Below are 15,568 nucleotides of genomic sequence, written 5' to 3'. Positions count from 1 at the left end.
ATAATTTAAGTATAATTATAATCATAAATTTTAATTATTGTAAGTCAATAATTATTTAATTATTCAATTTAATTATCTTGCCTCGGAGGATAAAGTTTCCTCAATGTCACATATCCTTTCAAGTAAATACTAACACACACTACGCTCTTTTTCAGCCCATGTTTCAAATCCTAAGCCACTGTCCTTAAAAGAACTTCTAACATTAAGGAACCTCTTCCAGAGACTCCAGAAGCTTTCCATGAGCAATTCTTCTATCAGAGAAGGCAGACCATGCAACCAAGGGAACATCAAAGAGGGTCAACAATCACCACAGTACATGGGAAGGCATCCTCTTCTATACGGACTCTAAATTCTACAATGACAGATCAGTAACACTGATTTTATGACTTAATCAGAGTTGTCAAGTTCTCAAAAATGAAATTTGTAATCCAAAGATGAAATACATCTTAGACATTGATAGAATCAGTAGAACGGTATCACCATTTCTGTTTTGCTAGCCACTTACTAAACAAAAGCAATAAAGTATTAGTTGGGTAGAAATCAAAACCATGAATATGTTCGGCAGTTACTAAATACAGCTCCTAAGTTGCATGACTTCCTTTCCACTGGATTTGTATTTCCCAAATGACATGAAGGTTTATAAGAGCTCAATTTCAACATGTTAATCAATATCTGGCATGTTGCCAAAGAGTTCAATGATAGGGCTCTGGAAGAGCTCCATACACTATAAAATGATTATCAAAATGTTATTACAATCAAAGGAGAAAGAGGTTATCCAAATTCCATCTTAAGTAAATGTGACCCTTTCACACCTAATTAAAAATCAGCGCCTACAAATCACCCTTTGAGATTATTCAACACTCAGGAAAAAAGAAAGCCACACATACTTACTTTGTGACAGCTACACTAATGAGCGAAGTTGTTGGAGCTCCTTTCCTTGAGAGGGTTATTAAAAAAAAAAAAAAGGCAACTTTATTTGGGGGAAATCATAAATACCTTTTACTGTCAAGCAAAACCAGAAGTCTTTGTGACAAGTTCTGTCCAATTAGACCACGGAGCCTCGTAACTGAAATCAGAACCTGTCCTTCTGCAGCTTTGTGTCTCTGGGACCCAAGGGACTACAAAACTTTGAAAAACATAAAATGGCAATTTTGAACCTGCTTGCTGCACTGAACACAGGAAATGCTGTATTAACCTTCATCAATTATGGACATGAAAATCTATCAATATGAACTTCAGAAGTTCCCCAAAAGGCTCAGGGGGCTGAGAAAAACCACAGGACTAGTCTTTATGGATTCAAACATCTGAAAGCGTGGGTCTCTTTGGCAACATGGTGCCAAATCATTAATCTCCCAACGATGCCTGGCTTTTGCAGATAGTGGGTGAATATGTTCAACTGGACGCAACACTACAGTTAAGTGAATAACCAGTGGGACAGACGCCAGACAGGCCAAGACAACTCTCCTGACTTTCCTGATCTCACCATGGAAGCTAAAACTATGCAAGTGTTCCGTCATCTGCGAAACAGTCATTTCCCAGCTAAATTCTACTATCGCATTTTTTATAAAGATGTAAAAGTTAACGTATCAATGGGAACACTGGCCAATGGCTGCAGAATCACTTGGGAATTCACTACGAAATTTTTACTGAAGGGGGGAAAAAGTCAAATTTCACAAAGACTCTTCCCAAGTTCTTTTTTCTCCAACTCTTTAACTTAGTTTTGTTTTTAGAGTGAGGCATAAAGAATGTATCAGGTCTGTGTTCCCAGTTTCTGAAACAGCATCAGAACCCCTTGGCATTTCCTGAGGGTTATGTGTCTTTGTTATGCTAATGAGGTGACTTGGGGTGGGGGATGGGGTTTGCTGGACAGCTGCAGGACGGGGGCTGGTCACTGGTCACCATAAAATCCAACCATGTGATCGGAGGGTTGGAACTTTCAGCCCTCCCTGACTCCACCTATGGCGAAGGGAGGAGGGCTGACAAGAGTCCACTCACGTGTCCAATGATTTAATCAACTGTGTCTTTGTAAGGAAACCGCAAGAAAAACTGTAGACACCAAAGATTAGTGCACCCTCTCGGGAGGGAGGGTAACATGCCCCAGCTGAACTGGGAGAAGGCAGAGATGCTCTGTCTCTGGGACCCATCTACACCTTAGCCTACACCTTACCCTACGTGTATCCTTTAAAGTCAAACTGGAACCAAGTGCCTGGCTAGCTCAGAGTATGAGACTTTTCAACTAAAACCGCAGTCATTAAATACAGCACTTTCTTGAGTTCCGTGGGTCATTCTAGTGAAATACTGAAACTGAGGATTCACGGGGACCTCCTAATTTATACACAGCTGGCTAGAACTACAGGTGCCCTGGTGCCCCTGGGACACTTGCAGCTTGTTATCTGAAGCAGAAACAGCCTCGTGGACGACTGAGCCTTCAAACCCACAGAGCCTGACACTAACTCTTACCTGGGGTGGAAAGAGCTGGAAACAAGCATGGGGACAAGGCTTTGCCAAAAAAATAAGGCAAGAAATTTAATTTTACCAAGGGCAAAACACGTAATAGTAAAACATCAGCACTGGACACTAGCAGGTGGGACTTACATGTTCATCAAAGAGTCGGACATTAGAAAACATTTCAATACATTTGAAATCCTTTCAGCAGTAGCTGCAAATGGCTACTGTGATCATCTTACTACCGCGTCAGAAAGTGAGGTCTTACCACAGGCAGACGTTCCCACAGATCATCGCGATGGCATTGTTCCAACCGTACACTGCCACGGGGAAGTTGAACGCAGTGATGATGCCGACCAGGCCTACAGGATTCCACTGTTCAATGAGCGCGTGGCCAGGTCCTGAGGACACGAGATGGGGCAGAACACGCTTAAGCATACTGTCCTAATGCATTTGATGGTCAAGGTAACAGAGTCTGAAATCATACATTCTGAGAACGAAGGTGCACCAGCCGCAGCGGGGGTTCCAGATGCTGTGCAGTGATCACTTTACACAGCTGCTGGAGGGTGGTACGCTAATTAGCATACAATACAGCTGTTACTGCCACTCCAGGTTACACACCGTACTGCTACCGCTGTGCCTCTGATCCTCCCAGGAGCTGAGTGTGGAGCAGGGCAGCATCAGCACCCTGGGAGACAGGAACGTCCAAGAGGGATGAGAGGTGCCCTGGGGGATGTAACTGCCAAGGGCATCATACAGGAGCTCTGACTCCTGTTTACACTGCCTGTAAAGCCCTCGGCCGACCTCTCCGCAGAGACAAGGTGGCTCATTTATAAGAAAAAAAGAACAGCTCTAAGAAGTATATGTATGTTAAGTGAATGAAGTGCGCAAGTCTTTATGTTCGTATAAGAAAATGATAAATACAAACAAAAATACGTATCTTATAAACAACTTTTAAATGTAACATCACCCACCATCCCACAACGGGCGTATTTTAATAGAAGGCAGCCGGAGCAGTGAACTGGGGCAAGGAAGGTGACGGCTCACAAACTGAGTTAAAACCACAGACTGACTGGGAAAGCAGGGCTCCCAGCCATCCATCTTCCTGGCCCTCTTTCGCTGTGGGAACAGGGAACCCAGCAGTAGCTGCCCTCCTTCCAGGCCCTCCTTTAGCTGAGGCACCTCAATCCCCCTAGAGACAAAGTGCTGACACAGCCTCCTCCTGGCCCCTCCCCATGGAGGCCAGGACAGCCCTGATGCCCTCTGTCCCCTGCTTACAAACCTGTGGTGTCTGGATGATGACTGTGGTTGCCCTCAGGACAAAGTCCGAATTCCTCGCCAGGACGAGTCTCTCCCAGGACTCCATCAGCACCCTGTGTCTCCCCTCACACGGTGCCCTTAAGCTATGCTGAAGCAAGGCAGTTGCCCAAATAAGCCACGTCCTCCCACCTTAAATCACAGACTTCCTCCCAGTGTCAAAGCACCCCTCCCGCAGCACCCCACTGGTCTCTTCCTTGAGGCCTGACCCTGGATTACTGTCTCCTGGGGCATTTCCTGATTGCCTCACAAGGCTGGCTCAGGGTCACCATCTTCCCCTGCACCCCATCACAGTACCTACCACACACTGTTACAATTATCCCATGACTTGTCTCCCCCTTGCCTCCCACTCTAAAACTTAAAGGTATCTTTAAGCTTATAAATTCCCTCAGTATGGGGTGCCTGGGCGGCTCAGTTGGTTAAGCATCTGACTCTTGATTTTGCTCTGGGTCATATCTCAGTGTCGCGCAATCAAGCCCTGCATAGGGCTCTACGCCGGGCATGGAGTCTGCTTAAGATTCTCTCTCTCCCTCTCCTCCACCCTTGCCCCGCTACTATGCACGCTCGCTCGCTCACTCTATCAACCAATCAATCAACTAATTAAACCCTTCAGGATAAGGACGATGCCTTTCTGATCAAGTATCACTAGCAGTTCACCTGGCACCTGGTACACACTCGGTAAGCACTTACTACATTAATGAAATCAAAGTCACCCGCAAAGCCTCTGCATACATGAATAACCTACTCTTCTAAAAAAGGTGGCAACAGGGCACGTGGGTGGCTCAATCGGTTAAGCATCTGCCTTCAGCTCAGGTCATGATCCCAGGGTCCTGGGATTGAGCCACGCATCGGGCTCTCTGCTCAGCGGGGAGTCTACTTCTCCCTCTACCTCCCCAACCCCCGCTTATGCACATGATCTCGCTCTCAAATAAAAATATTTTTAAAAAATTAAAAATATAAAAAATAAAAATAATGTGCCAACAACTGAAAAAGATTTAAATTGGTGAGACAGACATCTCAGTAGGTATAAATCAAAGCAGTTCCTTATTTGTACATGTATATTTGTCCTAACTGGCAACTTACTTTCTTAACTAGAAAAGCCTACTGAAAATGGTAACATAAAATCCATCTTGGATAATGGGAATCACTGTTCTATACCTAATTAAGGACATTAACTGTACTTAAAAAAACAAAATCCCAATTCTTTCCACAAGCAGGTAATCTGCCAAATATGCCAAGAATAAGACGAAAATGTGGTCTTAAAAAAAATATATTTCTTTTCCTGATTATAAATGTAACATAATTCCCATCATGGAAATTTTTTGAGAACAGAGAAAAACACAAAAAAACATCCATCAAGAATTCTGCCATACACAGCAACAACCCCATCACTGCTCTGGCCGACCGGCACCCCTTGGTACTTTCTCTGCAGACATGCAGTCACCTGTTTGGCTCCATTAACACTTCAAACGTTACAGACCACAAAAACCCCTATGCTCACTGTGGAAACCTCCTCCAAGTACAAGGTCGGTCCTTGCAACATAGAGTAACAGCAAAAAAACTGGAAATGCCCTACATACCCATCATTTGGCACTGGCTAAAAAACTGTCAGTGTCCTGACAACCAATAGAAAGGCATAAAAAAAGATGAAGTCCTTACTGGAATAATAAACAACGATCTTTAAGTAAAAAATAAGTACAGAACAGAACATCTAGCTTGCTAACGCTGGTGTTCCTGAAGGACACGTGTTTGCTCGCACAACCGCAAAACCTCTAAAAAGATAAAGAAGAAACCAGAAACATTCACTGCTTCCATGGGAACACTAGGGACTACCCAGGGAGGTAGGAAGAAAACTTTTCTCATCCTTTACCCTTTTACTCCTTTTCAATTTTGTGATATGAATTTATCACCTCTTTAAAAAAATTTAAAATAATTCAAAAGTAAGTAAATACAACTTTCCCATAAAAAGTGTGGGGTTAGGGGAGAACAATCTTCATTAAGTATGACTTAATATATGCTAATGCTACCAAAATTAGCTTAACATTTGTCATATGATACGGCATTCATGTCATTTCAAATTTTAGCTACTGATACTACAAGGAACACCTTTATATATAAACCTTTGTCATATTTCAGAGTATTTACTCAAATTAGAGTCTTGAAACTGGTATTAAACATTTCGGGCCCTTGGGATTTATTTTCAAATTGTTTTCCTGATGAACTGGTGATTCATGTTACCGAAAATCCCCATAAAACTGACTTCATTGCTTACTTTCAGAAGGCAGGATGGGTCCTCCAATCATGCGTGATAAGCCAACAGCGTAATCACAAATATCCACGTACTCTTGAACTTCTCCCACACCTTCCACTAAGATTTTCCCCATCTCCAAAGACACCTAAAAAAAACCAAAGAGCCAAGAGGCATTTTTCCCCACACAATTCATGTTTTAAATACTAAATTTATGGGGCAGGAGGGGGGTTAGCAAACCATATCTCGTGTCTATTTTGTGAAGGTATAAACTGCAGAAAGTCTGTTATTATCTTAATTTAAAAACCCACGAGTTGTCTTTACTCTTCCCTGTTCATCTTGTTCATCTTTCCACTGAAGACATTTATTAAATGTATGAACTATTCTCCGCTAGCATCACAATCTTACAATCTTAAACACAAATGCACAACAGCCTTACTCCCTAACTCAAAGGAATGTCTATTTACTATGAAAATACTTTACCAAATTTCCTAGTATTTGGATCTTCTCCCGCAAAGCATCCCCAATTTGTCTCACTACTTCTCCTCGCTTCGGAGCAGGAACCTAAGAAGACAATGGAATCTTAGCATCTGTTTCAAAGTGTAAACTCGTGTTTGTAACACAGTATTAGACAAATATGCGCTAAGAGAACTAAATGCAAACCCATCAGATGGCTTTTGGATCACATCCAAACTGTGATTATGGCACATCCCTCACACTGATACCAGAGCCCCAGAAAACATCGATCAGATGACAGGTTTTTGGAGAGTAAGGGTCTGTGCCAAGTACAGAGAGAAATTCTGGCACTGAACACAATGATTCTTAAAAAAGCTTAAAATACCTTAAATACCAGCAAACCTTTATGATTCCCAGTGATATTTTCTTATGGGTCACACTGACTGACTGCATACCCAAATCCTAGACTCAGCTGATAAAACTGTATTCCCTAACCCATTCAAATTATGATTCACCCACTATTTTCTGAGCACCAACTATGTGACAGGAATAATGCCAGACACCGGGGCAAAAATAAACGAGGCATTCTGGAGCTAATTATCTTCCTGAATCTAACTATTAAGTGCAATGGGAAGGCTTTAATGGTTTTTAAGGAGATGATTTGCTTTACCTTTTTTTCCCCAAAGATTTTTTTTTAATTAAGTAAGCTTTACGCCCAAACTGGGGCTTGAACTGAAGACCCCCAAGATCAAGAGCTGCATGCTCTACTGACTGAGCCAGCCAGGTGCCCCTGCTTTGCCTTTTGTAAGACTGCTGGGGGGTGGGGCGTGGAGCAGGGGAGCCCAGGTGGCTCAGTTAATAGCAACTCAGAATGGCCAATACACATGACCCTTTACATTGTATTCTGTGTATATAGTATTCGGTCTCTATCCAATAATTACTGTATACTTTCTATGCGCCAGATACTCTGTTCTTCCCCAGGGATACTAGGGAAGACAGCTACAATTCAAGCCCACTAGAACCAACACCCCAATGGGGTGGTGGAGACAAGAAACAGGATTTCCATCTCATGTGGCGAGTGTCGTGCTGGATAAGCCAGACTGTATAAGGGGAGAACCTAAGTGTTACTTTTGTGTTGCTTGGTGTTAAGCGAGCAGGGAAGAAGGCAGCTTTCTGAAGAAGTTTGAGGTTGAGATCTAAGACCTCAAGCATGACTGGTGCTTGCCAGGTAAAGAGGTAGAGAAAGAGGAGGGAAATTATGGGCAAAAGGAAACATAGCATATGCAAAGGCCAAAAGGCAAGAGAGAATATGGGGTATTTTAGAAAATTTAAAGGGATTAAAAGAGGCAAGAGAGAAAATTAAGAGGCCACAAAGCAAAGGACCTTATAAAGGTTCCTCCAAAAAATAGTGGGAAAATCATTAGAGGGCGTTAAATGGTATGGGGAAATCACAGTGCTTTAAAATATCACTCCAGGGTCGCCTGGGTGGCTTAGTCGTTAAGCGTCTGCCTTCGGCTCAGGGCACCATCCCAAAGTCCTGGGCTCGAGCCCCACATCGGGCTCCTCCGATGGGAGCCTGCTTCTTCCTCTCCCACTCTCCCTGGCTGTCTCTCTCTCTGTCAAATAAATAAATAAAATCTTTAAAAATAGTAATAATAAAAGATAAAATAAAATAAAATATCACTCCAGGGGCGCCTGGCTAAGTCTGAACAGTATGCAACTCTTGATCTTGGGGTCATGACTTCACTCCTCATGGTGGGCTTAGAGCTCATTAAAAAAAAAAAAAAAAATCACTCTAGTTGTGGTCTAGAAAATTGATCAGAGGGAGACAAGATTCACATAGGAAGACCATTAGGCAAGACAAAGATGGTGACTTGTCTCAATTACAAAGACAGCAACAGAGATAAATATACTTTAAAATATTCAAGACTTGGTAACTGACAACTGGTCACTGACAGATTCTCAACTCTGGGTATTTAGAAGAATCACCACCCATAACTTTTGGGCTAGATTCCATCCAAGACCACTCAAATGCGGCCTCTTCATTTGTGTTCCAGCCTCCCAAATGACGGGATGGAGTAGCAAGAATTGAGAAAGCCAGGATTAGGTCTGGGGAGACAGAAATGAGGGCACAGTAGACAACAAGACAACCCCATCTCCCAGATGAGCTTGATTGGTCCCAGCGTGACAGGCCATTGACAACCCCATGCCCTCCTGAGATGGGCAGCAAGAGTGCTCATCCCTGCACACTGCACCTGTGAGGTCACATTTAGAGCAATCATCCGCAGAGCCATGAGGAGGGAATTATGAGCGCCAAGGGAATATTAGCTGAGCCTCTGGGGCAATAATACAAGGAAACCCAAGGAAAGAGCTTCCATGTACATGGTATTCCTTTATTCAATTAGAGATGGCCCATTAACAGTGGCTCCTCCTCACCAGAGACGAGCAAGAACAATGACACACAGGGTGCAGAGAAGCATAAATGGCGGCATTCAGTGTTGAAACCAGTTCATGAGAGCAGTGGAGCCAGTTTTCCCGACCAGGTTCTCTGTGCTTAGGTATAGTTAAGGGAAAGAAATCAGTGTGTATAAACTACCTTCCTCTAGTTTTACACTTTTTCCTTAAAGAAGAGCATTTCCTTTGAAAAGTTCCAGGCTTAATCTAAGTGAACTCAATGAAACAGTGGTTTGTCCTCACACAGGCAAGGCCAGCCCAAACCATCAGGGCAAAGCAGAAGGAGCCCTGCGGGAGTAAGGACCCAGGAGGGTAAGTGTGTAGGCCAGGAGGGCATGAGCTTTGCTCTGTTCTTGCTCGAGGAACCAGCAGCCTCTAAGTCACTGCCCCGTTGGCAGGAGCCCCAGAAGCACAGTTAGGAAAGGTTCTGCCGCTTCCCTCAACTTTGAACTCCACTGCTTAACTCAAATTCTAACAAGTGGGATCCCCTACAAACTCCACCATCACCCAGGGCAACAACCCGTTCTCACTTAGCAACCTTACTCCACTGGGAGATCGAACAGCCCGGGAAACAGGAGAAAGCGTGGTAGGTGGAGGGGGGCACTGTTCCATGAGAACACACTACCAAATGCGATCCTCAGCGTGAAAATAGCAGTAACAGAAAAGTATGGCACGCTATCAAGGGAAGGCAACACAGTGTCGGTGGCCAGCCCCTCGCACAGCCAAGACTGATTCAGAAGCCAGTTCGGAAAGACAAGATCATGACTTACACACACCTGGGTAAATACACACACACCTAAGAGATGTTTCTGGTCACAGGTTTCCCTGGCATTCAAAACATGTATGCAAACAGCGAATCCTAACACAATTATGGATTTTAGTTAATAAAAACTGATCGGCACTGGCTCTCCCACTGTAACAAAGGCATGGCACTAATATAAGAGGGAATGAGCCGAGTATGAGGAGGGACAGGAACTCCCCCGCGTGAGGCTCATCGCTCTGTTAACAGGTCACAGACTGAGCGAGAACGTGTCACTTTGGCACGAGGATCATTTTAAGCTGAAGGCAAACAAGGCCCACCAGACTCAGGAAAAGCTTTTCTCCTCCCCCTTCACCGCCTAAAAGAACTTACAAAGGGGATCTGTGCCAAGAAGCGAGTTACTACCAGAGATCACTTTCGTAAGGAGACCCATATGCATGGCAGGGAAAACATGTGCTCCTCTCACCTTCCTGTGAACTGCCTTCAGACCACAAGAAGCCCCCGAGCTTTGAATGCATAGAAGCCTAGATGTCTGGCTGCCCTTGGGTCTGAGATCTTTCCTCACTGCCACCCCTCCCTGCCCCACATGAGAAATTAAAATCTTTTTCTCCTGTGAATCCGTTTTATGCCAATTACTGGACCAGCCACAGAACACAGAAGTGAAAAGCAAAAGATTTTCCCTCCCCTGTACTGTAAACCTGAAACTGCTCAAAAACATAAAGTGTAATGAACTTCTTTGTAAATAGCTTATATATAGGAAAACAATGATTTTTAAAACTATGCAGCAACTTTAGGCTGGGAAGCGGTGCCACCATCAGTCACAAAATTTTACACATGCCACGTTTAACAATCACAACTATGAACCACACAAAAGACTGGAAGGAAATGCACAGAATCGAACTCTAATAGCCATTCTGTACAGAAGAGGGTGAGGTAAGGGGATTCAACGTGATTATCTTACTGTCTCATCCAATTTTCAGTGAAGAATAGGTTTTGTTGTTTTTAAGATCGTATTTATTTATTTGAGAGAGAGCGCATGAGGGGTTGGGGGGAGGACAAGAGGGAGAAGCAGACTCTCCGCGGAGCACCGAAGACCATGACCTGAGTGGATGGTAGCCACTTAACCGAAGGAGCCACCCAGGTGCCTCAAAAATGTATGATTTATGATCAAAAAGAAAACAAAAATTATTTTGCAAACAATAAATGACACGTTTCCCTAATTAGGGTGAACTTTACTCAGCATACCATTTACTTTTGGAAGTGGCCAAGTGTATTTTTCATTGTGCATAATGGAACCCTACGCCAACTTACAGCGAGATTTGATTAAAGTTCAGGAAAGATGTTCCTTCTGCTTTGCACAGAGGTGCTCTCCTGGATGACAATTAAAGGGCATCCGAATCAGGGCTCTCTAGGAGAGCCTGCCCCTCCCCAAGTCACCCTAGTGATCTTTGATTCAGAGAAAACACTGGCTCAGCAGTCCCAAACCCAGCAGCACGTGGTTGTGTAGCTCAAGTATAGAAGTTTCCAACCACAAGGTTCTGCAGCAAGCAATTCCAATGATGAACAAATTTAACCCTCACCATAACCCCAGGAGGCAGGCAGGCCCGAATCCTCTATTTACAAGACAAAGCACACTGAAAGGAAGTCATTTACCCAAGGCTAGAGCTGGGTTAAACCATCCAGGATGTTCCTCTAGCCTCAGGCCTTTGGTGGTAGAACAAAGGGGATTCTGAGAGCAGGAGAGGGGAGGGAGGATTGGGAAATGCAGGCTACCCCGGTTCTTCCCTCTCCTCTCCAGGGCCCAGTCCTCACCGAGTGACAGCTCCTTGTGGCCCAGCCCAGCTCCAGTCACAGCTCCTACACTGGCTCATATTACCCCAGGTGGAGATGATGTGGGAAACAAAGGCAGAAGAAAAATTACCAAATTTCGTTACTACCTAGAGCCCAATGACAAGTTCCTGAAACAGAGATGTTAATACTTTGCTAAGGGCAAAAGGGAATCCAAGCTCAAACCCATCCCCCCACCCAAGGATCCTGTAAGTCTACTTGAACATATAAAAATTCCTTTGGAAACTGCCTTTATCTCTAAACCTCCCCAAGATACGTGTTGGCAATCATCCCCAAGCATATGGCCCACCGATATACATCTGAAGGGTCTCATGACTAAGGTTTTATTAGACTGTAATCAATGACCTTTTCCCAACCATAGGTAGCCTCCTCAAGGTCCTGGAAACCTTGCTTCCAAAATTCCTTACAGATCTACACTATCCCAAACCCCCTCCCAACTTGAAAGTATGTAATGCACTACTACTCATGACCCCAGGGCAGCTCTTCCTGCCCACGGAACTAAAACCACCTTTTCGCACCAAAGGCATCTCAAGAATTCCTTCTTGGCTGTCGGCTTTGAACCCTAACGTTCTTTCCTACATCAGACACAGACGGAGGAGGCAGTACCGGCTCCACTGCCTGATCAGACTGCAGGAACCCCTGCCCTTTGAACCGGGACTATCAACCAACAGCAGAAATGCTCCCTCCCACACCCCCAGCCCCTACCCCTGCATAAAGCAGGCTGGAAGGAGGCAGGAGAAGCAGCAAAAGGGTCTTTGTAGCATAGACAGTCCTTAATTTTTGTCCAATTAGAAACTTAAGAAACTTCAATCGGAAAGCAGTGTTCATTACTGAGGTGCAAGCTTTCTATCCACTTAAAATCACTATTTTTTGAAGGCTAAATACGGAAAAGGCACTATCCTGGGACTACAGCAGAGGGAGATTATCACACCCCCAGCAACTCCCACTGCAGGGAGTACAGATTGCTCTGAAGAGTTTTCTCTTATCTCCCTGCAGTTACCATAGGTCATGGTACCGTGACCTTCACACTCACCTCTGCCCAGACTCTCCATGCTTCCTTCGCTTTCTTCACCGTTTCTTCATAGTCAGCCACACTGGCCTAAATTACCAATTGGGGGGAGACAAAGGGTAAAACAAAGGGAAGTTCTGAGAACACCCAAGATTTTTGGAGAAGAATTGGAATATCTCTAGGTGACTCTCAGATTTCTAGTTTAGAATTAATTTCACAGCCTATGCTTCCAAACTCTTGTAAGAACCCAGCAGTGCTTTTTATTGCTTCTAGAAGCAAGGTCCATTAGCCTCATCTGAGAACACCACCTGAGATGTCAGAAATTCAGAACCGTGGGCTCCAACCCAGACTTCACAGGTTAGAATCTTCATTCAAAAACAGGTGATTCAAAAGCATGGCCTTAAATGGATCCCCCCCCCAACTTTCCTGTTTCACCTTTTCTAGGACATCCCAACCCAAACAGTGGGCAGTCTCTCCCAGATATTCTTAAATTTCATATGAAAAAGAAACACTTTATTCTTGGACTATGAGATTCCATACTGCTCTTCATCACTGGCACAAATTCCCTGTGGGCAGTTTGTATTTTAAAAAAACAACAACAAAACAAAAAACCAAAAAACTTACCTGTCGGACTCTTGCTATGGGTTCATTGTTAGCAGGACAATAGGTCGTGATAACCTTCAAACAAAAAGAAAATGAATGCTATCTATAAAAAATGTAATCCCTTCCAAACTGGAGGAACAGACCAAATTGGGAGAGGGGGTGGAGAGGAAAAATAAACTTAAGATACCATATCCAAACCCGTAATTTTTACATTAACTTCTATTACAAACAGTTCACTTACAGAGCTTTCATTTTTTACCTAAACATTCAGAACCACTTTTTGCAAAACCCAGCCCTGCCACCCAAACACTTGGATGTAAAAGCAATAATCTAATGTTAACCCCTTCCTTACTTCACCCTTTTTCCATTAATAGCAGACCAAACTGACGAGTTTTACTTACTCTTCTCTTACTCTGCCCTCGTCAGAAGATGGAATAGCCAACAGTGGACAACTATGGGAAAGGCCTATCTCCACACAAACTGCGGATTAGGAAGAAAAAAATCAAGGCGCAGCTAAAAGATTTTCAGGAGAGAGTAATTTATCTAGGAACCTAATAACATGCACAGGAAAAACAGGATCACACCGCCAACAGAAGAGGGGACTAGAGTAATTACAGCACCTGCATCTCCTATACTCACAGATAACCAAAAGGAGTCGGGGTTTCCTCCAACAAAGCAAGTGCATTGTATCACACTCCACAAAATCTGTGGCATGTTATGTAACATTTCCTTTTTGGTTTTTTATATAACATCTTTCTACAAAAGCTTTCTTTTGTATGCAGCTTTCAAAAAAATCTGAGTGGTAATAATCTTATCTTTCTATCGTATTCTGCAGAACACTTAATTGAGCTTTTACCGGGTGCCAGTCATGGTGTCTGGCTCTGGAAATACAAAAATGCTGGATCTCCTGTCCTCAAGGAAGCTCAGCGCCCAACAATTTCAACAGGATTTCACCAAGTCTGGGCCTGCAAACTCCAACAAAGGATTTCCGAAAAGACAGTATCAAACTAAGACAGAACATTACCTGTGGACACGTCACATCAGAAGGCACACGTCACAAGGACAAAACTGACATAATTTCCCAACGCTAAGCGTGTGGCATGTCTCACTATCCATCGCAGAACTCTCCCATAAGGCTGTAAGCGTGCGGGAAGTTCAAGCCCTACCAGCTACAAAATGACCCTGATTCTCCGTAACACACAAAACCCTAACTATCTAAGCTTGTTTTTTAAGGCACCTTTCCCAAGCACACGTTTACAGCGGGGATTCAAAACTTGCCACCCAGTACAACCGTCCACAACGGCAGCGGGGCGGGGGGGGGGGGGGACGGGTCAGGTTGGGCAGGGACCGCACTGAGGCCGCACAGATTTCCCGCACGCCCCCATACCTCTCCCCGGCCTCCCCAGCTTCCATTATACACGCCCTCGTTTTCCTCGCGGAGCCCGAGCTCCTTCAGCCAAGCGTACTGGGCCTGATTGATGAGCAGAGTAGACATGAAGGCGGCAGGCCTATTCCAAGGGCCCGAGAGCTTGCTTCCCCTCGCAACGTGCACACACAGCTGGTGAGGAAGACGCCACATACTGACCCCGGACGCGCGGCGCGCCCGCGCCCCCGGGAGCGGCTGAAATAGCGCCCCGCCCCCCGCCCGGGAGAGCCCATTGGGCAGGCCGGGCCCCGCCCCCCGGAGCACGCCCCCGCCTCGGCCCAGGCCAGCCTGGGTCTTCCGGAGGCGCGCGGAGCTCGCCCCCGCCAGAAACAGTGGGGTGCCTCTAGGAGGAAGTGAGATGGATACCGCCATCTGGTGAAAAACGCCGAGAACCCTGGCTCCAGCTAGAAATTCTTTCCAGCAAAATACCGGTTCTAAAGTATCCTAGCTTAGAGCAGGGCTTGTCCGGGGGTCTCGTGCGTGTACTCACCTGGCCGTCATGTTACAGGCAGATTCTGATTCGGTAGATCTAGCCTGGGGTCTGGAATCGGCGTTTCTAACCAGCTCTCAGGTGATGGTGACGCGGCTGTTTGCCTGGAGTAGCCAAAGGACGTTTCTTGGTGGAAGGAGGGAGAGGGTTGTTTTCACTGCTCTGTTAAATTACAAATTCGAGTTTTCTAATTAATGAAAAATGTTAAATGATGACACTGCCTTCTAAATATCCTGCCAGGGTATATTCTTGCTTTTGAAGAATAAAGACAGTTTTGATCAATTCCCTTCATTCTCCATTACTTCAGTTTTCCTGCAGTAGCCTTTCCACTCACTCCCCCCACCCCCCACCACGCGTAACCATCCCACCTCTCATCTCATTCCACCATAACTAGGCCCACCCTATATAACGGACATACTAACATCTCTATCAGCATGATTTCGATGTGGGTTACAAATATACGCGCACTCTTGGGCGCCTGGGTGGCTCAGTCCATTGAGCATTCCACTCTT

The 15,568-nt window shown here is 44.8% G+C and overlaps 1 protein-coding gene across 8 annotated transcripts in view; it reads right to left on the bottom strand.

The window, feature by feature from the left end:
- ALDH7A1 (aldehyde dehydrogenase 7 family member A1) overlaps window positions 1-14,758 on the bottom strand; it is a 111,888-nt gene extending 97,130 nt beyond the window's left edge. For all 8 annotated transcript variants that reach the window (XR_015724587.1, XR_015724589.1, XR_015724590.1 and 5 more), the window contains exons 1-7: window positions 14,528-14,758; window positions 13,162-13,215; window positions 12,562-12,627; window positions 6,494-6,574; window positions 6,035-6,158; window positions 2,714-2,846; window positions 892-936 (exon numbers count right to left, since the gene is read on the bottom strand). Coding sequence is in view for 4 of the 8 variants with exons in the window: in XM_087862344.1 (XP_087718470.1) it covers window positions 892-936; window positions 2,714-2,846; window positions 6,035-6,158; window positions 6,494-6,574; window positions 12,562-12,627; window positions 13,162-13,215; window positions 14,528-14,719 (695 nt within the window). In the remaining 4 variants the exon portion in view is untranslated. The remainder of the gene's footprint in view (window positions 1-891; window positions 937-2,713; window positions 2,847-6,034; window positions 6,159-6,493; window positions 6,575-12,561; window positions 12,628-13,161; window positions 13,216-14,527) is intronic.
- Window positions 14,759-15,568: the final 810 nt, after the last annotated feature.

The sequence above is a fragment of the Ursus americanus genome, chromosome 5, assembly GCF_024610735.1.
Source record: "Ursus americanus isolate L20-20 chromosome 5, mUrsAme1.1.p, whole genome shotgun sequence".
Lineage (NCBI taxonomy): Eukaryota > Metazoa > Chordata > Mammalia > Carnivora > Ursidae > Ursus > Ursus americanus.
The sequence above is the reverse complement of the archived record's forward strand: the minus strand, read 5'-3'. Positions and strand labels throughout refer to the sequence as shown.